At 40.3% G+C, this 27,288-nt stretch overlaps 1 protein-coding gene across 10 annotated transcripts in view; it reads right to left on the reverse strand.

The window, feature by feature from the left end:
* SLIT2 (slit guidance ligand 2) overlaps positions 1 to 19,995 on the reverse strand; it is a 437,206-nt gene extending 417,211 nt beyond the window's left edge. For 7 of the 10 annotated variants that reach the window (XM_065598181.1, XM_065598179.1, XM_065598177.1 and 4 more), the window contains exons 1-3: positions 16,268 to 19,995; positions 13,771 to 13,842; positions 12,397 to 12,468 (exon numbers count right to left, since the gene is read on the reverse strand). In XM_065598181.1, coding sequence (XP_065454253.1) covers positions 12,397 to 12,468; positions 13,771 to 13,842; positions 16,268 to 16,479 — 356 coding nt within the window. In that variant the 5' untranslated portion in view covers positions 16,480 to 19,995. Of the gene's footprint in view, positions 1 to 12,396; positions 12,469 to 13,770; positions 13,843 to 16,188 lie in introns of all 10 variants that reach the window. The other 3 variants (XM_065598183.1, XM_065598184.1, XM_065598185.1) reach the window with 3 other exon arrangements.
* Between the last annotated feature and the right edge of the window lie 7,293 nt (positions 19,996 to 27,288).

Below are 27,288 nucleotides of genomic sequence, written 5' to 3' on the forward strand. Positions count from 1 at the left end.
ATTCTACTGCAGGAGGAAAGCAACTGGCAACTACCCGGGATTCAAACCTCCTCTCGAAGAAAAGTTGTAGCATTTGCTATTGTCCTTCATGGCAAACAACTCTGTTTTGTGAAGACCCCAAATGGCAGCATCTTATACTGTTAATGATTCAACCGCATCATGAACTGACCAGCATCCCTCACACGCATGTGGTGTGCAAATCTCCCTCTGAAAGGACTTCCAAGTCAAGGGATCCATGTCTGAAACTGCTCCTAATCAAACTGATGTGCACCAGCAGGCTGCATACTTCCACACAGCCATTCACCTGGCCCACAGGAAGTATCTGAGGTTATTCATTGCAGAGAGTGTCCTGGAAGGAGTTCCTTGGATCTACTCTGTGATTATCCTCACAATTAACTGGGTTATGTATCATTAAAAAAAAAAAATGTCCTTACATCTAATAGTTTGACCAGTATTCACAGTTCTTAAAATCTGAAGGTGAACACTATTCACCATGAATAAATGTAACTTTCAAATGCATTTACAGGCATGATCCTGCAATTGCTTTCCTTAAGGGTAAGGACTTGAGGATTAGGTCCTGTGTTTTCAAGTTAAAATGGTCACTCCTCACCTATTACTGAGGTCAAAGACAGACTTCCGTTGGACTCATTTTAGCCACTGTTGCAAAGGACTGTTAACTAGTTTCGAGCTTGCTTTAATACTAGTTTAGCAAACCAAAAATCCATCTGTTTTTGTAAAATGTTTATTCTGATTGTTTAGTCAGTATTGAAACAAGTTTACTGTTATATGGGAGACTCATCTAACCACTGTTACAAACCTCACTTGCTTACTAATACAGTAGGTAGTCAAAAATGCTATTTGCCATTTTGGAAAGTTTTCATGGACAATTATTTGCCTTTCTGACTGCTGGGCTGAGGAAGAGTGGTACACCTTCCCTTTAAGGCCGTGGGCCAGAATCTCTACTACCTTACACTTTGTGTAGTTTGTAAAAAAAACACAATGATGCAGAGCATGTGCCAAGTCTGTTGAACACTGCCACCAGTTTAAATGGAGAATTTCCATTTAGCAATGTCTTTTACAGGTACAAATAGAATAAGATGCAAGATAATGGAGAATCAGGCCCACATAATCAATTCTACTTTGAATACCAGCGCCCATGCTTTCTTTGTATTATGTCATCCATGGGTATGGTTCCATTTTACTTACACACATACCAAAAAAATCTCAGTCTGGGTCAACTGACTGTGCTGCTATTTTTATCCCTGCAATCTAGATGTTCCAGCTTGGGTTGGAGCCCAGGCTCTGAAATCTGGTGATGAGGGTGGATCTTAAGAGCCCAGGCTTCAGCCCAAGCGGGAACTTCTACAATGCTATTTTTAGCTCCATAGCACAAAACCAAGTCAGTTGGTCTGGGCTCTGAGACTAGCTGCTGCAGGTTTTATTTATTTAGCAGTGTAAATGTATCCTAAGGGTACATCTATGCTGCAATTAAACACCTGTGACTGGCCTGCCTCAGCTGCCTTAGGCTTGGGTTATGGGGCTGTTTAATTGTGGTGTAGACATTTGGGCTCAGGCTAGAGTCCCAGCTCTGGGGCCCTCCACCTCGCAGAGTCCCAGAGCCCAGGCTCCAGTATCTACACTGCAATTAAACAGCCTCATTGCCTGAGCCCCACAAGCCTAATTGTGGAAGGAAGCTGCGGCCGGGGCTGCAGGGACCCGCGCTGCTGAGCATCTGAAGCACCCAGCAGGCAGAGGCTGCCGGGTGAGCGGGGGAACAGGGCAGGTGGGGGCATAGAGGCTGCAGGGGCAGGGCAGGTGGGGGGTGCAGAGGCTGCAGGGTGAGTGGGGAGCAGGGGTGACAGAGGCTGCAGGGCAAGTGGGGAGCAGGGAAGCACTTAGCAACCCCCAACCAAGATCAGAGCGGGAGGGAGGAAGGGGAATGCAGGGTGCTCAGAGGAGGGGGCAGAGGCTTTGGGGAAGGGGCAGAGTTGGGGCAGGGCCAGGCCCCCGTGGAGTGTCCTCTTTTTTCAGTGTTGAAATATGGTAACCCTACCTAACTCTTCACTCCCGATTTATACTACCTGTCCTGCAGTGCTCATCTTCAGCAAAGAATTAGGTAAGACATTCCAAGACCACCATGAATGCACATCCACCACTTTCTTGTTACATAGGTGAGAGAAAAAGAAAGTGCTTGGTTTCGCTAAACATGCCCAGAGGCCAAGTCCAAAAATTCTGTTCGATTCCACCAACTTAGGAACAGGAAATCAAGACAGCATTTGAAACTATATATTTGGACAGATAAGCATGAGTGTTGTGCTGTGATTCACACACGATACAGCCCCAAAAGAGATTTAAAATACATTCTCCCTCTGGCTCTTCCAATCTTATACCCCTTTTTTAAAAATTATGCTTTAGGGATTGACTTGTATATTAAGATGAATTGAAATAAATACAAACATAATAGCTTGTCACATAAGTTGGAAGAGTCTGCTCTAAAGGAGAAGTGTGGAAGAAAATGTAAGGAAATCAGGCAGGGTTCATTGGCAAAGTAATGATGAAGTGTGTGCAGTAGGAGATTGCACTGTTTAAGCTTCCACTCCTGAGTTCTGTAGGGCTAAGAAATTCAGGAACTTAAATTTGTAGTGAAAGGCAATGAATAGTGAACCTGCAGAAGGACTCAAAAAAAAGGGTGTACTATGATCAAATATCAGGAAAGGACAATCTTGCAGCAGCATTATGGATGGTGGATGCTTGAGGGTGGGGGGGGGGGGAGAAGAGAAGAGAGGAGAGAGGAGAGAGGAGAGAGAAAGCAAGCTACAATCAAATGCATGCAGGTGACTGAGATGCACATGGGGTTTATCTAGATCAGGACAGATTTTCAGGAGAGGAGAGAACAACCTAAAAGTCCTCAGAAGAATAAAGTTGTAAGCCTGAGTCCCCAGGATACTTTTGCATTCAATACAACATGGACCTTTACTCTTGCATGCATGCTTGCCCAAGCGCTGCAGATAACCCTTCAACAGTGGCTAGCAGCAGATGCTGCAAAGGATGATAGAAGAAATCCCCTTAATGGAAGAAAAAAAAAAGCCTACCTGTAGGGAAAAAAGTTTCTTCATAATGCTGTGTGAGAATGTAATGTTATGAATCACTGGCCTGAATGAGTGTCATTCAGGAAAGTCCCCCATGCACTGGTTTTGAAGTGTACACAAAAATCTAAATAGGAATTGCAGTTAAAAATATGGAGAAGGATACAGTGGAAGTTTTAGGGAATTGTATTGTAATGTTTCTACAGTTTTTGTCCTGAAAAGCATGCAGACAGCTTTTTTTGCGCCTATAAACATTCTTAGTAGAAACATTAAAGCAATGCATATTGAACAGATTGAAGTGTTAGCTATACGAAGTGCAACTAATGCTTTGCAGCAAAGTTCTCCAGGAAGTTTAAGCTCTGTGCCTAGAACAGCCTCAAATAAGCAATATTTTGGAGTAGTGTACAAGTTTTAAACAAAACTAAATGCAATATATTTTTGAAGAGCCAGAGATGGTTTTAAAATTTTGCAACAGTGCAAACTACCCATTTCAGAGGAAGTAAAAAAAGAAGAGCATCCAGCAAACACTGCCACAAAGGATGAGCACAAAACAGATGTGGGAAAAATAAACAGCCTTCCTGACTTGGAATTTGTAAAAAGGTCTGCAAAGAGCAAACAGGACTTCTCACTGCAGTTTGACTTCTAGACCCATAAAAAGAGTCCCATGAGAAACAAGACTCCAAGATGAATAAAATATACAACAATAACATTGAAAATTTACATTAAGAGTTCATAACACTTCCAAAGAGATGATTTTACTCTAACAGCATTTTGTATTCTGAAGTAAAAATTATTATATTAATCTGAATTTTAAAACCTATTGTAATAAAAATTAAATGCTTTGGCCGCTATTTAATATTCCATTATTAGGAATGCTGTAGAGACTGAAAGTGTTGCTAAAGCAACTCCAAAAATCTTAACAGGATAATTCATGTAGTAATTAAAAAACCCACAAATACAGGTGTCAGTATAATTCCTACAATTCTTCTAAAATGGAATTTACATTCCTTTGCTAAGTGATTAGCACCGCAGGCTTCTTGGTCTCCTCCCTGCTCCAAGATAAGGAATGTGCTAAGTGTCGCCCTTAAACTATGTAGGATTAGCTAGGAGAAGGATTCTCCACATCCCTGATGAACAAGGAATAACTTTTTTCCTTCAAGCCTGTTCAGCAACATATTCTACACCTGAGCTCATTACTTTTGTGCTACCTACAACAGATGCATGGAAATACTACCTCTTTGAATGCTGACATTTACCAGACTGCTAGCCAAATGAGTGTTTATATACCCACTTAAACGCTAAAATCCAAAGGAAAAACATTTTCAAAAAATAAAGTAAACTTCCCAAAAATGCTTTGTAAAATACAAACTGTATTTTGGAGTCTGAAATTGTATTGCTTTTTAGTTTACAAAAAAGAGTTGCTAGCACTAAAGTCTCATCTCACCTAGGTTTTATTAAAAACTGCAACAAAAAAATCCTCTAAGTAATGGTGACAAATTGTAAAACACTGTCAATATCTAATTCATAATATATGTACACTAAGGGGAAAAATTCAATCTCACTGTTCAGTGAATGTAAGAATCGAGTTCAAAGTAAAGTTTTGCTACTACAGAAGAAACATCCAGTGCAGCTTCCTTTCAAGCAGTAGTTTTAGGGCCAGCCCTACTCACACACTGAGTAGTGCCTTATTCCACAGGGAGTGGATTTCCTTGGGACTATCTGAAAAAGGGTAGCAGGCCTCTTAAGGCAAAAAGTAGAAAAAAAGACATTGTTTAGTTATCACAGTAGTCACATTAATTATAAAAGCTGTAGTAGTGACTCAATATTTAAGTCTGAAAAACAGTCTCTATTCTAACCCCAGTATTGCCATCTCCTTTCTCTCTGGAATTTCATGTTTATGCTTATTTCGAGATTGGTTGCAAGTTTGAGGTTAATCAGAAAAGCTGCTTTTAGTTACATAGCATTGCTGACTCTTGCAAATGTATTGCAAAATTTGAAATTTTTGTTTTTTCCCTTAAAGCCCCAGATCATGGAGTCATGAGATTATGTAAGAATTTCATCTCTCATTTGAAAACAAGTCTCTCTGAAACTGAAAGGGCTAAAATTCTTGAAACATGAATTATAAAGGCTCAAAACTCAAAATGCCAGTTAAAAAAACAAAATGTAATTTTAAAAGTCTTTTGGAGTCTGATTAATGAATGCTTGGAGTTAGCAATACTGTTTGTGATACATAGAGAAACTGGTGGTATTCTCTTTTGGAAATTGTATTGCCCTTCATCCATCACAACTCATATCATGGATAAAAACTTCAAACTTGTATCATAGAGAAATACCCAATGAAGGGCTAGTACACACACACACACACACACACACACCCCTCTTTAGCCTGTGTTCATTATGGTTGTGAATGTAATACTTGTCACCAGTGATAGAGTCCTGACTGTTACTATGAAAGCTCACTACATTTCCCTAATGCAATGACTTGAATCCGCTTTCTATTCCAGCTCCACATTGAGGGAAAGGTGTCTGGAGGGGACACACTCCTCCACATTAAAAAACAAACACACAGCTAAATTAAAATATTAGGTAAGTATTTCTCCATTAATAATGTGGCCTCAGATATTTTGGGACCCTTGCAAGAGACATTCAGCCCAACCCTTATAAACTCTGCAGGCCAAATTTTAAAAATAGTTAGGGGTCTACATAGCTTATCATGGATCTTACATATTTCACAGTTTATGTTCTGATGACTACCCTTCACTGAGTTAGTTTCAACACCTGATATTGCCCAACTGGGGTTTGTTTTCATCTTATACTATTAAGAAACTTTCCTATTTATTTGAATTAATCATGGTTTTACGAAGCCATATTTTCACTTGAATCATGTATTTTTAAAGGTTATGTGAAAACTCATTTATGCTTGTACAATGGGATACCTAATGCACACCACAAGCATTATATTTTGGGGGCTCCATTCTAGTTTCAGATAGGAGACTCTTGTCCATATTTCATATCTTGAAAATTCTGCTACTGCACTCAAAGATCTTTGTGCAGTATCAGAATTTTAAAATTCAGTGCTATGAACCCATGCACTTGAAGTTAGAATTACGCCCTTGTTATACAAGCTGTAAACTTGTCACAATTTTACATAGCATTTTTCTTCTGACACAAAATCAGGGAATAAAGTGAAGTAATGTTCTTCAAAGGAAAGCCTACTTTTTCCTTACAGCTAAGTGTGTAGCTGAAATAATGTATGCTACAATGCCTCACATCACCATGGTATCTGAACATCTACAACTTTAAAGGTATTTGTCCAGAACATGAACTAACAACTGTAGTGACTTAGTACTACTGGGTCAAACCCTCAAGTTTTCATATAAATGCTGCCTCCATCACAAGTTCTCAAGTAGCCTGTTCTTAGAAAAAGCTACCCCCCCCCCCCTCTCCTTTCCACAGTAACACTGAGTAGAGGGAAAATACACAATTCCCTAATAACTGAATTCATGCACGCACTTTGATTTAAGTATTTCTCTACCACTTGTTACTCTAGAAATAACTGCATCAAGTCAGTCACAAAACCAGAATATTTAGCTCTTTAAATTATTCTTTCCCAAGACTGAAATACAGAACATATAAAATGTAAAAAACATTAACTTTATTATTGAAGTTCATTGAACACAAAAGTTTGAAATAACTTTGTTTAAAAGTTGGAATGAAGACTGTTAGTAGTGAAATCAATCATATTTAAAACTTTGCTGTTACAAGACAAATTTGAGTGAACAGATTGCATCCTAGATTATGAAGACAGTTAAGTTATAGTAGCAACACACTGTTCAATGGTTTGTTTCTACAAAAAGTGCCATCCACAACTCCTATGCAAATATAAGTGGTTTCTAAAATGTCTGAGCTAGTAGTACTTTGAGTTTGCAACTTATGTTTCAAATGTTTATGCACTCAACTAACCTGACTCACATGAATACTCCTTTTAAGTCAATTGACTCATGCAGCTCAAGTAATGCATGTGCATAAGTGTTTGCAGGATCAGCCCCCTGCCACATTCTCCACTACATCTTCAGAAAGAGGAGAAGTCATAATAACCAATTCTCCTCTTAGCAGCCTGCTGCTTCCCCCAGTGAGCATTTCCTCACCCATGGAGGACATCCTGTGGGCATATGGCATGACTTTATTATCTTTGCTAGTTTTCCATTTTGGTCAGTAAATCTCAATTAAAAAAAAAAAAAAAAAAAAACCACACTAGACAGTTGCCTGTTGGAAGTCAAAGCCTTGCTCTACTTATTCCTCTGGTCTTCTTTCTACTACCCAGATTAAAAAAACCAAAGCCAAAAAAAAAAAAAAATCTAAACAGATGGAACTTTTTTCATTATTCTTTAATACTGGCCTAGAGAAAGTGATTGTTAGCAATTTAAGTCTTAAAAGAGACACAAGAATCAAATTAAGTTGTTTCCTCTAAACTGAAGACTAAATTCTACTCCATTATATTAGTACAAACCCAGACTAATCACTGAAACCTGAAGATAATGAGTTGCTCCAGATTGATAGTGGTGTACCGAGAGAAGAATTTGACCCTTGTTAAAGGATATCAGACCTGAAAAGTTGTTCGGTTAAAAAATAAAACTTCAGCTATTAAGAATTAAGGCAAGAACTGAGTGTTGAGTCTGTTACTGGGTTTTAGCAATTACCCTCAAAATAAAACTTGATCCACCCCCAATTAAAGGTGGACATGGTTTGTGTTTTTTTTAAAATGAGCTTTCTGTTGACAGTTTTAAAGACACACCACCCCCCAATCAGGAACAACATGTTTCCCCAATAACTTAGAAAATCTGACCTCTTCTAGCTTGAAAGAGGATTTTGCTCAAATCTTCACAGATGACACTTAGCTAGTAAGCTTTTTTGTTGTTTTTGGTAGAGAGGAAGGTGATAGGAAAGGAAAGATTACTAGATATCCAAGTTTTTGTAGTCACATAAGAACACAGTTGAAGAGTTGCTTTTCAGAATAAGCAAGAAAAAGCATTGTTCTCTTGTTAAGGAGTCAAAAGACTGTCTGATATTATCATGTCTCCACCTCTTCCTTGGCAGTGGAAGTGCCCAGCGTTTACTCCTTGGTACATAATTGAGCTCCATAATTCAAGTATTCCTTTAAAAAAAAAACTTGAGGCCAGATTCTAATCCTTTCATGCCACACCCTGACCCCCATACTCAATTGGTCCCACTGACATTTGTGGGGCTACTCACATCATTAAGGGGTTTCTAGGTACATTCAAACATTTCTAGCCCTATTATTTGTAAATGTGAATCAAGTGTGGTAGTTTTTTCCTGAATTTGTTCATATCCCTGAAACAATGGCCGAGAGGCATAAACTGCCCTAATCAAAATGGGCTGTGAACACAGATGCCTAAAAAGACAGTTTCCATATCAACAGGGTTAGCTATCTCACTGCTGATCATTTGAGCAGAAACATCCAGTTAAGGTGCTTACTCACAATCCTGAATGCCTCCTCTCAGGCTTTCCAGGGGCTAAAAGCCCCACAACCCCTAACTGCTAAAATGTTCAGTTTCCATCACTCCCTTGCCCCATCAGATTCCATAGTGCAGGTGGGCATTATCAGTACAAATATCTGTAGCCAACTGAAAACCAAGAATGCTGAGACTGCATAAAATAAGTTGCATTTAATATAAAAAGAGGGGACTACTGTAATAACTAATTCATTTTTATTTAAATAAAAAAACCTATTTTCAAATCTGACGCGGTCATGAAACTTCCACCCTAATTACTCAGAATTTATATCTAACTTGCCAAGGAGTAAATGGGGGTCTTTTGTTAGATGTTTGTACATAACACCATGTGTGCATAATGTTATACAACATTATTTCTTATTAAATGAAACTGTACTATAGTTGGAAATAAGTTCTTATTTCTACTTAACTGTTTAACCAAGATGTTATTTAACCTACAGTTGTATTTACACTTCATTAGTAGTTTATTTTGTTTTTGCTTTAGAAAGAGGGTTCAAGAAATGGAAAGGTCTCTTTGCTCTTCTCCACACAAGGTTTGATCCTCCAAGGTGCTGTGTGCCTTCAACTCCCAGTTATGTAAATGGGATTCAAGGGTATCAGCACCTTGCAGAAATGAGCCTGCAAAATAGTACTCACACACAGTCCTTACTCTCCCAAGCAACTCCATAGAAGACGTGGGTTCATTTGCATAAAGAGTATTATAAAACTATTGGTTTGCAAGTTCAGATCCTCCGAAATATGAGCTGCTCAACTTGGAGAGATTTATTTATCTGGGGAAGGGAAGAAGAGAGGGCTATCTTTTTTGTAAGTTGTTAGATAATTACTTTATACCTTATATGTAATGTTTGGAATTCTCAAAATTTTAGCACGACCGAAAGACATTACATTTGACGCAAATGATGGCTATGTTTATAGCTTATAAACAAACTAAAAGTAAGCCACAGCCAATAGCTCTGGGGCCCTTTGTTCACAATATTAAAACCAGTATATTATGTCAAAAATTATTTGACAGTAGCTAGGCTTGCTCACTAAGAAATGTGGCATTCTACATTTAAAAATTATGCATCTTTTAACACAACAGCCTCACTATTTTATGTATGAAAAGGGAAACATCTGAAGAGAGTATCCATAAGTTTCCTAAGAAATGGTTTGGGATTCCAGAATCCCAAGGAGATTAATTGGCTGTCAGATAACAATGTGCCTCCATCAGATGGACTTGGCAGTTGTAAACAAAAGGAATTTTCTCAGCTTTTCCTCACAAATATGAAATATTTGCTCTTAGCCAACAGCTGGGGTGATTTAAAGAGATTCTGCATATATTAGTTTCAGTCAAAACTACAACCCACCTCAAAACATCTGACTGGATTGCAGCAAAATAGGAAAAACCTGATACCATTAGAGAAGAAGAAAAAGTTTCCAGACGGAGGAGAATATAATATCTAACTAGGAAATCTAACTAAGTTTAGTAAAAGAAATACAAAAGATCCTAGTTTGTTACTTGAAAAGTGTCACCATAAAACAAAACCACAGTTAAAAAACCAAATACCCTGGATGTTAACTGCACCTGTCTTGAAAAATCATTTTCCTTGATTAAAAATGTAAATAGCCATGTTAACATTTGTAAGAAGTTGCTTAATATTCCAAAACTTAAAGAAACTTTAATTTTACATTCTACCAAATATTCTTGGTACTCAACACAGGCAACATCAGTTAATCCATTTAAAAGAAGGGAGACTCACTTTTAAATAAAAAAAAAAAACATTGATTTTGTGTGTGTTTTTTTTTTTGTTTGTTTGTTTTTTTTGTTTTTTAAGAGTCTTGTATTGCACAACATTTTCAAGGAATGTAGCACAAATAAAAATATTTCAAAGAGCTAATTAAGTTTATCATGAGAAGGATCCTTACTATAGGGTATTCAGAAATGGAAGAATTATAAACTTGACTGTAGACAACAATTCATTGAGTTTATTAGTTGAACAACATCAAATCATATCAATGATTAAGACACTGAACTTCTGACTTATCCTTAGTCATTCTTACAATACAACCTATACTGCTGTTTGGTTGTCTGAGGTAAAAGTTCAGAAACCAGATTGAGGAATATTTTAAGTGTATGTTCTGCATATTACTTCTCACATATCGTAAGAGCAGAAGTTCAGGGTTTACTAGCCCCTTCACCTTGTATAAAAAATTCTAACACTTTAAAAAGATACTTGCCTTTATTAATGCCTTATTTTATAAAGGAACTTGCATAGGTTTTTTCCAATTGCTTTAAAAAAAGCTTGACTATGCAGTTCTCAAACACACTGGTCAGAACACATTACCAATTTCTGACAGAGAGCAGCAAAATTGTTACATGATAGCACTTTCACTTTGCAGGTGCTGGAGGGAAACTCATTCCTTACAACCAAAAACCGAACACTTCATCAAAATGTATGTAATCAATGGATTTCTACAGTTAAACTGATAGTTGCTAAGTCAACTTTTGTTTAACAAGTTAGAAGTTCATCACTAGCCTTATGTTTGTATTCACATGAAATTACTTTAAAGATTACAGACAGCAGTTGGGGATACAGAGCACAAAACAAATCAGGAAGACAAGCTGGATTTCTCACTTATACTGTGTAAATAAGGAATAACTCCATGGATGTTGGTAAGGTTACACTGGTGAAAGAGGCTAAATCAAACCCAAAATGTGTACTTTTAAAAAGAAGCCATACAAATATGGGGCCTGATACTTCAGAATTGGGCCCCATGTTTTAAAAAGCAAAGTAGTATGCTGTATTACTAAACTATGCTCACATCTATTGTAGTGTATTCAGCATGTAGAGGGTGTACAATATTTTACCACATTCTACAGATTTAGAATTTTAATGCACTAAAGGCATATTACCCTTCGAGATCTAATATTGTACACAACATAATCCATACATTTCTACAACTAACTGTTTTCATATACAGCATCCAAAAAGTAATATCCTGGGAAAGTTTGCACTGGAAGCTTGTAAAGCTATCAATGCAAAAAGCTAAGACAGTTTAAGGAAAAATAGAGCTCAGCTTTCTATTTACTATTCTTAATGAGGACATCTGTCTTTTGCTTACCATCTCTATATTTCTGGTTCTCCTGAGTGTTTTGTGACTCCCCCCCACCAACTCGTCAGCTTTTAAAGATGGCAAAGCTAAGTATTTTAAGGGAACAGAACCCAATAAATAATATACTGCTCATTTAAAAATATTTTGTCTGGACAGAGTGTCAACAATTTTTTTTTTATATATACACAAAAACAAAGTTAGAGGAATGCACATGCTGAGCATTTTTCTCCACATTGTAACAGAAGACACTTTGCATCTAGTAAATATTATAAAGTTTCTTCCTACAGAACGTTGTAAACACTCAAATTTCACCAAGACTAAAAATCTCACCTTGTGTCTCAGAAAAAGAGGGGAAAAAGCTTTAGAGTGAAGTCTCATGCTCCGTGTGGAAAAAAAAGTTATGTATGTAAGTACTTGTGCATTCAAAGGAGTCTATTTTCTTTAGCGTTCAAGAAGTTATCTTTAGATTCAAAATGTAAATTGCAGTTTTCTTCAGACTATTTATCCAGGATTTTCCACCCATTGTAGGTACTGTCTGAGAACTGCCTAGGGCTCTTGTTTCTCAAACATTTCAAGAGTCTGACTATAAAAATCAAAGGTCTAGTGCCCTGAAAGACAAGTGAAGTGACAAAAAAAATTATAATAAGTTACGTTGTCATATGTTTGGAATTAAAAATACTTACAGCCTCTCCAGCTCTTTTAGATCCTGGAATGCTCCCCTTTCAATGGTGCTAATCTTGTTCTCCATGAGCTGACTGAAATGTAGAATATATATAGTGAGTTTTAACAGTTTTATGATTAAGACTGCATTAAAACCTGCCATTGCTGTACTTCAGCAACTGGCAGCTTGCAATCATTTCAACTTTATTAACTCTGCAATTCTTATTCCAGAGTGAGATTTCACATCCAATTTAATACATTTAGAACCCCTGTCACTCCATTGGGGCACATGTGAAGAAGCCAGAAAGAAAAAAAATCAGTCTCTTCAGCATTAAAGGAAATCATAAAAGCAGACCTTAAACCTGCTCAAGAATATTAAGGTCATGGGTAAGAAAATATGCTGCTCACTAAGGAGCAACGATATAAAACTCCAATTAAACATATAGTACAACTGATCTACAGTTTGTATGGAAAAAAATAGATTATTCAATGGATATTTCACAATTCTGGTGGTACACCTATCTATATATCAACTGAAAATATGTTGAAATATGCCAACACATGCTAGTAGTTGTATTGTATCAAAAGGGTATAATTACAATAAGAGATAGTTACAGTTTTTCTTTAGACTTAAATAAAAAAATTGTTCCACCTTTGACAATTCAGTCCCAAGGAATAATTTAGCTTCACTGAATAAAATAGCAGTAATCACCATTACAGTTTTCTTAAGTCCGATTTAATGACTTTATAACCAGCAAAAGTTAATGTAAAGACCTTGAAATAATATATATGAAGCTATCCAGACCAAAAAAATCCATCCAGAAACTATACAATACCTATTGTTTTAGTTTCTGAAAAACTAAAACTTTTTTAAATTGGAGAGTTGGGATTAGATATAGCTTGTCTTTGGTTAAGAAATACTTTCCATTTTCTTTCCTTTCATGAATTTCCTTTTGCACCAGTTTGAAACTGAACATGTGTGTACTCAGCAATATGTTTTGATAATCCTAAACTAGCAGTCTACTCAGATAGTTTTTCAATTAATTTTAACCAAAATGCAAGATTTCCCTTTTCACACATTTGTAAACTACCAATTATTTTAAAGCCTCAGTTTATTTTGCTATATTTATAATTTTACGGGTAGTGTACAAATCACTAAAGGCTACATACAAAATTGCTACTGTGGCATTTTCCAAACTTTTTTTTGTCATCCTATAATTGCCCCTCCCCCATTTATTTTAAGTTCAGATGCTGCAGCATAGGAGTTAAATGTGGTGAAATATACAGCTTTACTTTTTAAAACTAAAAAAATAAAAAAAAATTTGAAAATTTAAAGTCTAACCTACATCAAGTAATATTAACAAACACCGTAACAGCATAAAGTAACAAGAACTTACAGGACTCGAAGGTGTCTTAGGCCAGTAAAGTCAGTCTTGGTGATTCTTGTGATATTATTTCCATTAAGGTCCCTAAAAAGAATCATGTATTAGCAGAAAAATGAAACATTCAACAGGGGATTTAAAATTATTATTTTGTTGGGGTTCAACTTCAGTGCTTTAAAACCAAACAAGAACTTAAATGTGCTAGATAATTCTTAACACTAGCTCTGTGTGAGTTGCACAATAAAGAGACCATAAATTAAGTAAATTAATAGTTTTAAGCTTTGATTTTTAAAAAGTTTTTCTTACAATTTATTCGCCATTATGTGGCTCATGTTTACCCTGAGTTCTGGAATTATCAATTCTGTTTATCACAAGTTTATATCTTAATGTTTTTGTAATTAGACCCAACCAATATTTAGACAGAACACTCTTAACTGTATCAACTGAAAAGTATAAAAACTATGACCAAGTCAAGAAATCAAGTAATTAGGAATTTATTTGGATGACCACTTTTGCAATGCATTTAATAAATATATTACTAAACTTCCAATGGCAAACAGTGCTTAGAAAGAATCAAAAACTTGATCTTCAAAGATTAATATTTATAAGGATTTACCTTACAATCCTATGTTTGAAGAGTTTATTTTTCATACTTTTACAGCTCAGGAAACCCCACTGTGACTGTAAAGTGCAAACTCAGAGGCAATGATGGAAACAGTATTCAGGCCTTGACATTTTGTTCAGATTTCAGCACCACTTTCCCTTCTGGAGTTACTACCCCTTTTTCTGGCATCTTAGGTCAAGAACTAAGCTGGCCCTGGTTCCAATCATTACAAGTAAAACCAGGCTTTGCTGTGGCTTGAATATCCTCCTTGATCTAAGTCATAGGGGAAACAGTGATACACAGAAACTAACCTTAGGGTTACCGATCATTTATAATATTCTTTTTGAAAAATCAGCACATTGTTATTTTAAGCAAAAGTGGCAGGAAACAGTTTCCACTGAACCACGCAGTTTCTTCACAGGAAAGATCACAGTCAATCACTGTGGGATTTGTCTGAGTGCAGACACTACTAGAGTAAGATATGTTTATACTTAAACCTTTAAACTGTTTTGAATAGCATAAAATAAGTGATAGACTTTTTTTTTAAAATCTCTTCTCTCCGTCCTTTTCCCCTTACCCCTTTAGAGAAGCCAGGATGGTATTAGATCCAACAGACCTTTCAGGAAAAATTATGTATGCTTTTCACAAACTGAGTGGATCATAATTTGTACGCAGCATTGTTGTAGCTATGTTGGTCCCAGGATAGTAGAGCCACAAGGTGGGTGAGGTAATATCTTTTATTGGACCAATTTCTGTTTATGAGAGCGCAGCTCTGGGCTTATACACAGAGAGCTCTTCTTCAGGTCTGGATCCTAATTTGACAGGAAAATCAATCAGGGCTAGGGACAGTTTAATCAAGGCTGTGACTGGAGGCAGTAGTATGTGTAACTGGGGTGGAATCCTCTTGTATGCCCACTTAAGGGGAGCAGAAAAAGCAAGGGCAGCTTGTGTCCCACGGGCAAGACACATGGAAGGGTTTGAGCTTTTTCTAGGGGGAAGAGGGATGTAGACGCTATGGAAAATGTATCCTTGCCTGTATTCCTATAACGGGCGTGTAAATACAGTCTCTGCCCCCCCCTCACCCCCCCAATCGCTTTGCATGGGCTAGGGAATTCCCTCCACTTTCCTCTTCTACAAGCAGTGTAGCAAAAAGGAAAGCAGAAGGTTTAATTGCCATTTGCCCGCTCCTGGGGAGCTCTATCCCAACGCTCAAGGGCCTCCTTGCCGCGCCATGGTTTTGCACACTGCCTGGGAACTGGGCAGAAAGGGACACGCCGCAGAACTTGGGCAGCTAAGACGAGCCCCTTGTGGCAAGCGGTCCCAGCCGGTTCTGGTTCCCTGCTCCCATTTTAAAAGCCAGAGCGAAGTTTGCTTGGCAATGACAAAACTTCCCCCCAGCCCCACCATTCACGGGGGGCAGGACGACAAGCGAGGCACTCTGACATACAGCGCAGGGAAAAACTGCCGCTCTATATGTCGCCTCCTCTTACCCTGAAGCCAGCGACCGCGCGAGGAGAGGCGGATTCGCCTCCTGACGCCTTTCTAGTGGGGAAGGCGAGGCGGTGGAACTAATGGTTTCCCTCTTTCATGTCTCCTAACGTTACCCTGAAGCCCATCAAGAGGAGAGCAGGGGACAGGGAGCGGGAATCAGCCCGGGGCGTCTGAAACCTACGCGAAGCCTCCAGGAGTTTGAGTGTCACCTGCCCCACCCCAGGCGCTCTGCAGCGAGGCGGCTCCACGAGGGATGGGAGAGTCAAGTCACACGGCAAACTGGGGTGACGCTGGCAGGACGGCGCCCCCCACATACCACAGGCTGCCCCACAGCTCACCGGGGAGGGCGAAGCGCGCGTGGGGTAGGGAGCGAGGCGCTGTGCTCCAGTGGCTCCGGGGAGGCTGGGGGTTACTTACAGCCTTTCAGTGTTGCGGGGGATGTTCCTCGGGACGCTCCGCAGCGCCAGCCCGTGACAGTCCACGGTGCTGCCGGAACAGGAGCACTGAGCCGGGCAGGGCTGCGGCGCCACCTCGCTCAGGATCACCACCAGCACGAGCCCCAGGGAGAGCCTCCCGAAGCCGCCCATCCTCCGCCACCGAGATTGCACCGCCGCCGAGCCCTGGAGCATTTACCCCCAGGCCAGGGAGGAGCGGAAAGCGAGGCAGGCCGCCCCCCAGACGAGACAGGACACAACCGCCCTCCTCCTGCTCCTCAGCGGAGCGAGCACTTGGGCAACTTGCAGGGTATGAGAAGGCAACCGGAGTCCTTCGCGATCCAAGGAGGAACCAAAAATCCCCGGCAAGATAAGAAGGGTGGCACCAATCCGACCCTGGAACCAACTTCGCTGGGGGGCGAGCCGGGGTCTCGTAGCCCTTCTGGTGGCAGAGAAGATGCGGGACTTGGCGCACACTCCCTGCAAATGCGAAGCAAAGCCACCGATTCCGGCTACGGCAGAGCTGGGTGACTCCGCTTCTTTCTCCTCCTGGTCCCTTTTAACGATTCTCCCGGCTAGAAGCCACGGGCTCCACGTTTGCTTGAAGCTGCATGTTTCCCATAGAGCTGCATTGCGACCAATCGCCCAGCGGCACCACACGCGAGCGATTCAAAGCACTTGGGCAGAGCGGCTCACACACACGCTTCCCCCACCGACGGGCTGGTTACAGTCTTGCAAGGGGGTGGGGGCTCGCTTTGCAACTGCACACACACACTTCTGCAAGAGGAGCCTCAGCAAATCATACCTCACTCCCAAAGCATTCATCAAACTGCCTCGGGGGGGGGGGGGAGATGGGGGAGGAGAGAGAAGAGTCAACACACAAGATGATGTTGGGTTGTAAGCTCCCAAAGGCAAGTTTCGCAGAAGAGAGCTATTCCCGGAGCCCGACAGTCAGCAGCAGTTTGCGAAGTGATTCGTTGCCCTGCTGCAGAGAGCGCTCATCCACCACCTCCTCCGTGACGGATCACAGCTATCGATGCCCTTGCGATCCTGGGAGCACAGCGAGACAGGCACCGCTAGCGAACGTAGTGTGTGTTCCCTCTTGTCTCCCGGATACAGCAGCTCTGCTGCAGCAGGCACCACCTGATGGGAAAGGTAGGAACAGTGGGGGTCGTATAGGCGAAGGCAGTTCAGCAGCTTCTACGATGGCTGTGTAGAGGGGCTGAGGGAAGAACTTTCCTTTCCCCAGCCTGGAAAGGGAGAATGCCTAGGAAAGGTTTCCGTTCCCCGCCCCGATTCCCGGAGGCGCACCTGAGCAGGGGATGTCTGTATAAAACAGTCCAGCTGGCTCCAACCCCTGTAGCTCCCGGGAGGCTGGTCTCCTCCTGCACAGAGGGAAAGGAGAATGGGGGGAGGGGGGTTGGAAAAGAAACAACACGCAAGCTCCTTCCTTTATACCCCCAAGTCTCTCCGTTTGAACAATAGGATGAGACACATACGCAGGCCGCTTCGCTTCCCCGTTGCAAGGTGTGTGTCACTGCTAGCACTGCAGAAAGTGCTTCCCAAGGCGCCACAAAAACCTGTGCCAGCGCTTCCCAAGCAGCTGCTGCTTGGCTCTTTAGCAAACAGGAAGCTTCCGGCAGCTTTTGCCACAGATACCAGGACCCTCCGCCTTGCCTCTTCCTCCGCCTTCTCTCCCTGCTGCCGCAAACATCCAAGCACCTCTCCCGTAAACAACACCAAGCTAGAAGTTCCCCACGCTCTGCCCTTTATATATGGGCGGCGGAGCCTCGCCTCCTCCGGCCACGCCCAAAACCGCAAGGGCAGCGTCCATTGGCTGCCCGGCTCCAGACCTTCAAATCGGGGGGGAGGAGGTGAGTAGAAGAGGAACTGGGGAAACGCCAACAATGAATGAAAGTTCAGCGAGAACGAGAAACCCTAGCCCCTAACAAGCGACCTGCCTTCCCAGTGAGGCTGGCGGTAGCTGCACCGCCTGCCGCTGCTTAGTACTAGGGTGGAAAGAGGGACAGAGTTCCCCTGAAGCTGGGTTAAGACATAAACTGCGCAACCTTTCCTGTAGCGATCGCCACCACCACAGATTCCTAGGGAGTGTTTAATATTGGCAAGAGAGCTAGAAAAACAACTGCAAGATCTATGCAGATTCAGCATCTTCACTCCATCTCTCCTTCCTCCCGCCAACGCTCTCACACACTTTAAGTTCTTTTTCAGACCTGAGATTTTTCTCACACACTTTAAACACCTCTGTGCGGAAAAATCTCAAGCGTTTGTGAGGCAGAGACAGATAACGAAGGGGCTAGGGGCGGGTTGCATGCCTTGGTGTAGTTAGCCTGAGAAAAGCAAAACAATCTTGCATATTTTTGAAACATCTCAAGCATGCCATTGAGTTTTTCACCATTGGCTAAGGAGAGGGGCTTGGAGAATGATATTCTATTTTCCATATTCTTGCATTATTTAAAAAATCCACATTTTATGTAAATTATACAATAATCTCGTGAACAAATGTTTTCTGAAAATTCAGGGGTGTGACTGTGACACTGTCTACCTTTAAATAAGCAAAGCAGGAGCATCATGCTGCTTTATTTATATCTGAGTGACAGATCTAGTTTTGTTTTGTTTTAAAGGAAAACTAATTTTCTCTTCTGTTCCAATCCAACTGTGTAAAATGCATGCTCAGTGTTTCTCTGGGATATCCTCCTAAAAATATTGCCTATTGCAAGAAAATTCTAGCATTCATAGAAAAATTTACATACACCAGGTTTAAAGTTGTATCTTTACTGGACTGAGTTTATTCTTCCTCCTGAATTCAACACAAAGTGATTTAAAAAAAATCTAACCTCAGAGACCTGAGAAGGTGATTCCCCTTGCACAGAGGACACCACCGAGAAGCCTAAGTCATCAGCAAGTAGTTTGTAAATGCTCCAGGGAGTCCACAGCTTCTTCCATATGACTGGGTCCAGCTGAGCCTCTTTATCCCTGGAGTCTCTGCAGCACAACCCAGTAAAATGCTCACTACCCCTATCTGCTTGCTACCAATAGAACAAATTCTGTTTTCAGTTATACTGTTGTAAATCAGGAGTAAGTCTGTAGAAACTGAAATCAATGGAATTACTTCCGATTTTTCTGCTGTTATTGTAGAATGTTAACCAAAATGAAACTAATTAAAATCAACTACAGTCCTGGCCAGGACTTAAATTCTCATAGGGTATTTCACTGAGCCCTCCCCACCAACATGCTATGAAAACTCCAGGGGGGGTTGAAAATATTTACCAGAGCTCTGTTCCGGACAGCTCCAGCTGAATTTAAGCCCCGGTCATGGCTATTTTATCTAGGGAAATTCATCTTATTTTTTCAGTCTGTCTCTTCAAAATGTCCCCAGCATACAAGAGTGCATTTCAAGTCATGACTTTATCAGTTGCTTTCAACTTCTGGCACAATATATTAGTTGGAGTACTTTATACAACTAAATGAAGCTACTCCATATTTAAACTGGTGTAAGCAGAATTCAACCCATTGACTATAATGGGAATTGAGATCATACAGTGAGTCATAGGATCAGGCCCTATGTAAAATATTTTAATTTGTTAGCAACATTCTGATCATGTTTTAAGGGATGATTCGCTTCTTTTAAAAAAAATGTTTGTTCTCTAATTTGCAATGTAAGTTACCCATAAATAAACAGTAAGAAAGAAATAAAAATACAATTACACATGCTATGCAGTTTTAATGCCTCTATCAAACACTCCCTTTCTGTCTAGGGAAGAAAAAAATCAGAAGATGTGTTAACCATCTGGTACTATTCATTATTTGATATTTACGTGCCAACAGTGCACTTGGTGTTGTATAATAGACACTAAGGGGAAACTACTTACTTGTAGGTATGCTTCTCTGAAGATGAAACTCCAACAGGATTCTCGTCCATGGGTCTTAACTCCTTGTGTAAGACTGGCAGAACTCTCCAAGAGCCTCGCCTCGTACTGAATGTAGTGTAGTACCCTCAGTGGAATATGTATTCTGCTTTCCAGCTACTCCATTCAGATGCTTCAGGTGCATAAAAGGTGAAATTCCAAGATGCTAAGACACTTCCAAGTGATTATGAATGAAAATATGCCTCACAGGAGGAAAACAACTAAAAAACAGCAAGACAGATTAAAAAGGTAACCCCAAATCGTCTCAGGGATGTTTGAGAGAGTGAGAATCTTCTTGGAATGATATCTTTAGCCAAATTCTAGTTACAGCAGTAAAAAGTAAGGCGTTTGCCTTTCTCTAGAGAAACCACCTAACATGGTTCTGGCTTGTGCAGAATATAAAGCCAAAGGGGATATACATGTAGGTAAGACTATAGCTATCAACAAGAAAAGATCAATGCTAATAATAAGAACTGGAACAATAAGAAATAGAGCTGGAGTATTGTAACAATAACAGTTGAATACACTACAAGAAAGCACTGAAGCACCAAAGGAAGGGCTGCACAACTCAAAACACTCTTACGTTATTGTGAGTCTATATGATTTGTATGCATTTTGTAGAATCCACCACACACCTGTGTCTCAGACATTGTTAGTTAAACAGAACTGAGACTTTATCAGAGACAGATACAGAAGTAACCAGGTACTCACAGCCTCTATCCCAGCACAGACCAATCTGCCTCAATCTCAGTACTATTTGTCACCACCATCCCCTAGAATGATGGCCTGAGAAGTTATTACTTTCTACAGGTTGTTTTTTTTTTAAGATGCTTGTGATGTCAAGAGACAGTTAGGATTTTCTTGCCATTACTAAGAATGGCTACTTTCTCCCATTGTTCCAAAAAAGGCTGAAGCCAAAGGCTCACCTCAGCCAGAATGACTATTTCCATACAGCCTTTTCAGGTGGAAGAGAAGCTAATTCTCATAACAATGGCCAAGGCCCTTCATAGTTTTCAATGAGTCTAACACCAGACTGTCCTCCGTTAAGATGGCCCTCACCATTCGTCATATCAGAACCAGGCATAAGCAGTGTTGCCAATTCTCATTACTCTATCATAAATCTTGTGATACTGTTTTTTAAAGGCCCATCTCATGAAACTGAGTATCTTAGCTTTCATTCAAAAGTAAGTTTCTATCTCTTATGGTTGCATAGAAAATCCTGAAAATAGAAACCAAGTAGACTCTAAATGCAAGAAGTAAAAAAGAACACAACATTTTTTAAATTCTCATGGTTCTTGTGGGAGGAGGGGGCGGGTCTATCATGATTTTTGAATAGTTGAGATTGGCTAAGACACTGTAGGGAATGAGAAGGAGAGTGTTGTGGCAAGAAAATGTTGGTGCCAGTGAAAATGGGAGGACCTGGCTGGCAGCAAGAGTTCCATCAGAACTTTGTAAAAGTCTAACTGTCTCCACAAAAGGTTTCAATGTGGATAAATCATCAAATTCCCCCCCCCCCCCCAAAAAAAAAAAATATTTTGGCAGAATTTTTCCACCAGCTCTAGACTGGAGGCTAGAAGAGCAAGGAAGGAGATGGGGCATGATTCCAATCAGGAGAGAATGAGAGACTAAGGAGCAGGACAGTGATAGAAAGGCAGCCTTTGGTGTAGAGAAGCTAAGAAAGGCTAAGTGTCCCACTCAAGGTAGTCTCAAAAGGAAGAAGGAAAGAAAGAGAAGTCTTACATTTTTTGTGGTCACCAAGAAGTTGAACATACAGACCTTTGGTCCTCCCCAAGTTCAGTTCTCAGTTTTGCCCTTGTATCAGGGGTATCTGAAGTTTTCTGATCTCTGGCCTTTGGCCCTATCACCCAAAGCAGCAGCCTGTCAAAGTCTAAGCCACCCCCATACCATTTCTTATTTTTTTATGTCTGTGCTTGTCAGGTCTTGTCCTCAGGCTCTTTCTAAGCAGCCCTTTGCTAAGGCCCACCCACCTCATTACCCAGCTCCATCTTCACAGTAATAACCAAGAATTACTCAAAAGTCATCTCAGTGAACTATTATCTATTCCCAAGTCTGTCCTTGGCTTCCTCTCTATAGAGCTCTATAGAACACAGCTAGTCTTTCCACAGGCTCTGGTACTAGAGAGCCTTCCCTTTGCCACTTTCCTACCATGAAAAGATTAACTCTCCCCAAGTTCTACTTCGTTCCCACCACTTAGGGTGACCAGACAGCAAACGTGAAAAATCGGGACGGGGGTGGGGGGTAATAGGAGCCTATATAAGAAAAAGACCCAAAAATCAGGACTGTCCCTATAAAATCGGGACATCTGGTCACCCTACCACCACTCCTCTGTAGATATAGGCTGTCCTTTTCATAGTCATGACTCCTCCTCTTACCAGTGGCCAACTGTGATGTGACTCCCTCTATGGACTAAAGCTCTGCGGACCAGGCTGAGTCCTTAAAGGGCCAGCATTCCTATTACAGGGACCAAGTGATATTTAGCATGGTGAACTTCTCTAGTGAAGTTAAGGTTTTAGGGTTGAAAATACTGAAATCGTTATTGAACCAACTGGAAGGAAAGGAAGGCTACAGACTTGTTAAGAGCTGGAAGGACAGAGATGTGCAAATCACGGGCCTCTCTGCTGGCCAGTCAAGAGAGAACTGATTGGAATGTTAAGAGTAACATTTATACCAGACATGGGGTGGTGAATGAAATCCACTAGTGGGCCTGACTCTCACGCCACACTTCTACTACTTCTGATAAGGGTCAACATTGTGTGAACTAAGCAGTGTGGCAATTCCATTGGTCTCATGCTGAGGAGAAAAGAATCAGAAGAAGAATTCTGCTAGAAACTATTTTTAGAGAATAAAAATAGAATTAGGCCTTTAGTGTCTGCAAAGTAATTGACACAGTAAAATGTTAGGCTGCATAACAACATTTTTCTCCCCCAGTGAATGTGGTGATTGTGTGTCATGGTGAAGATGCATTTGTCTTGCTGGACGGACTTCTACGGTTGGAAACACTCCCCCTCTGCCAGGGACATCCCGTACCTGCTGAAAGTTGGGGGGCAGAGTGAGGGCAGAGGCTTTAGCAAACATTACTGAGCACGCTCAGTCCAAGCCAAGCAGCAAATCTGGGGGTGGGGGGTGTGACACCGCATGCCCCCCACACATTGCCTCTGCTCCCCACCCAAGGCAGGCACTAAAAAAACAAAATAGGATCTATGCACTGGAATATAATTTTAAAAGAAAGCTGGGCTGTTGAAGATGCCATCGTGATATTATTTTAACTGAATGGGGTCAGAGGCGGGGCAGGCTCACAAAAATCCTTTCCCACAACCCTTAGCCTGTGAAAAGTCATCATGAACCACAGTTGCATTTTCTTGCAGAGTGGAGAGGTGATAGACTGAGGAATTCATTATTCATTTGTTCTCCCGTAAGAACAAAAATGCTTTCTCACCACTATTGTAAGAGTAGCCAACAAGTGATATCGTTGCTTACCAATGAAAGCACCAGGCAATTTTATATACTGCAACAAACATTTCATAGTAGTATAATAATATAATATATAAAGTATCACCCAGAGAATCTAGTCAGGATCATGGTAGGTGCGGTATAAACACATGAAGACATGGTCCCTACCCCATAAAACTTATAACTTAAGTGGACCCATGACATTTGAATGCTAGAGGTGGGGGAGGAGGGAGGGAGAAATAATCAAATATATATGTATATAGAGAAAGACATTTCTTTCTTTAAAAAATATTATAAGAAAAGCATATGTCAGATATTTCCCTTTGCCCTTCAATCTTGCTACAGTTAATTGGCTAATTCCATAAAGGCATTAAAGCAAAGGTGGCTCCTGAGGAGGGATCTGACCAATTTGAGAAGAGTATGCCATGTGTAAGGGTCCACTTGGAAGAAGACCCTAAGATGTTTGCATGAGAACCTGACAAATAGGAGGATGAGGCTGACATCAGTGATGGAACAGAGAAGGTGTTGGGACAATGTGATAAGGGCAGAAGTGGAAAAGAAAGGCGAGGAAAAAATGGACAGGGTGAAGACAAGCTGGAAATTGAGGCTGTGAAATGGGGTGCCAATGTGTTCTGTCACTGTTGCATAAGGATGAAAGAGTGTCTCCCCCTTTTAATGCACCATTACACAAGGGAGCATAGAGATATCTGTGGCCTAGTGGAAACTATTGCTAAGTTAGAGTATTTTTGAAAAATTAAATGAGTTATGTTTTAATGGCTTAGTTTCCAATCCTGCAAACAGTTGCTACCAGGCATAGTGCTTACTATATCGAACACTGCCATTGGGCTCAATCCTGGCCCACACTAAATCCACTTCGAGCTCTGGCTGCCCAAAGCGGACTTAAAAGTGTCCTAAATAGGCAACTAAGGACTCCAGCATAGTCTGGTTTAGGAGGCATGACAGGAAATGGTATAAGAGCACCTCAGGGGGGGCATTATAAATTAGCATAATTAGGACCAGGCTTCCTTAAATTATATAAGGGGCTGGACCAGTCTCTGGCTTGCCCCAGGGTCAGAGTTTGAGGGACAGAAAGGTGGCATAAAGCCACTTTGGCCTCCTTTGAAGTGGTCCAAGCACTGCTCCAGTGCACTGGAAGACTGAGCCCATTAACTTCTGTGAGACGACTCCTGATAGGAAGTGCTACAATTGGTAATAAATATTTCCATGATTGTGTCCTTAATCCAAATTGAAGGAACCAGGGTGGGCCTAATATGGTCACGGGGGCACTATCAAGTAGGTAAAGCCACAAAATTCATCCAACTAAAAGTAATAGATTTTTGTGGGGACATCTAGATTCTCAGTGTTTTGTCTTAATGAACCCACCATTTAAGACATTTAAACAATTTGTTAGATTATATTTTTTTACAAGCAGAAAATAAATGTCTTGAACTCCTCCTACTGATTTTGCAGCAACAATCTGGCAATTACTATTCAAACAAGGGAGAGTAATGAAAAACTAAAACAATGTTTTAAATGGTTTGGGCTGCACCTTGTGAAGCAGAGAGTTAGGCACAAAACATGCAAAATTCTGTTCTTTTTTTTAGACTCAATGATTGTCACACTGGTTTTACACCAATATAATTCCATTGATTTAAGTGGCATCACTCTTGATTTGCACTGATGTAAATAAGTGGAGATTCAGTTCATATACTACCCTGTATGTAAATGAATTCTAACTCAAATTTATTTCATTACGGGACATGCTTATAGCATTTATATTGTGTGTCTTGCTCCTTCTTGTCTTAACTAGCCACCCATACACTCCCTCTAAGCTCTGGTTTGCGTCTGATGCTAGAAATTAACTCTTTTACTCTCTGACTAACAGCATGGTGTCCCCACTGGATAAACAGGCGACAGGATGTCTAATGCAGTTTTCATAGCCACTCTAGCAGCTAATCAGAAACATTTATTGCTAATAGCTTTTTAATTTTTTTAATTATATTTATTTATTTTATTCCAAACATCATTGTTGACCCAGGAGACTGAACTCCTGAGGTGATGCAGAGGTCGTTGCTCAACAGTAAGCTGCTTGAATTATCATGCCCATTAACAAAGGAAGCTAAAAATAAATGTTTGGGAGAATTTCAAAAATAGATGAATGTCAAAGAAATAGTACTACTAACACCTTTGATCAATTGTTTTTCTGTAGTATGATTAATAATGACTCATTTAATGACTTGTTATAGTTTTTAATCTGAACATATTGTACAGACTTTTTATGTTTAATGATTTTACTCATTTATCTGCTTTACGTGCTAAAAGTACAAGCCATTGTTTGTATCCATTAAAAGAACCCTCTTTTCTCCAGTGCTCTGGTCAACCTATTTTTTCTTTATTTTCTTACAATGCAGCCATCCAACAGTCCCTAAGTACATATACATAAAGATGAAAAACATACATACATTACTTAGAGCATGATCCTGCAGCTCTTAAGGTCATTGGGACTACTCCTTGAAGTCTACTCACATAAGTAACCACTGCAGGTTTGGGGCCCTTATTGACAAGCATCATCTAAATAAACTGCAATCCACAAAATATGGTTGCATCCCCCTGATCACCCCTGCAAAAGCAGACGTGAATGAGCCATACAAAATATCCTGAAGGTTAACAAACCTGACTCACTATTTGTTTACAGATGAGTTTTTCCCAGTGCATAGAATAAAGTATTTCCACAGTTGACCATTATTTGACTTCTATTTGCCTGATGCAGAGACAAGTGGAGTGACACGAAGGTCCTCCATACTCCACCTTCTTGAAAACAAGACAATTCATTTCAATTTTTAGCCAAACTTACACAAGGCCAAACTTACACAAGGCCACAGTAATGGACTCTGGAAAGAAAGCCAAATGAATATATAGAATCTACAGTTAGGCCCTTCTGTGGTTCCTTAGTGTCTGTTACCCCCTGACCAATTCAGACAGCTAAGGAGTGTTCTCTAAATATTATGGAACATGCATATTTTTTGCTGAGATTGAGAGAGAATTTGTACACCAATCACAAAACAGTTTTAAACATCAGTTGTGGTTCAAACCTGCATTCTGGAGACAAATGTTCTGGCTCCGTTGCCGATTGATAATGGAGGTAAAGTGAGTGATGCATTGGATGAAGAGGTAACAGTCTAATTAGGAAATGCCATTTTATCATCAGATTCAGTTATGATGGAGAAGTCTAGGAGATCAATGGAACTAAAAAGCATCCAAAATTTAAGACACAAAGGATTTTAAGTATAGACAATCTTGTAATGGGAGGGTCTTTCACAAAATACTGGGCTTCCAAAATTACACAGGGAAAAACTCTCCATGGAATTAAAATATTAAATGTTTTCAGAAGTCTGTTGCTTGAACTGTATGAAGAACATCTGTGAGCTTAAACTTACTTTGGGATGTGGTGGATCCTCCATGACTTGCAATCTTTAAGTCAAGACAAGATAGCTTTCTAAAAGATATGCTGTACTCAAACAGAAGTTATGAGTTTAATGCAGAAATTACTAGGTGAGAGTCTATGGCCTGTGTTATGCAGGAGGTTAGACCTGATGGTCGTAATAGT

Source organism: Chrysemys picta, chromosome 5, assembly GCF_011386835.1.
Source record: "Chrysemys picta bellii isolate R12L10 chromosome 5, ASM1138683v2, whole genome shotgun sequence".
In the NCBI taxonomy this organism is placed as follows: Eukaryota; Metazoa; Chordata; order Testudines; family Emydidae; genus Chrysemys; species Chrysemys picta.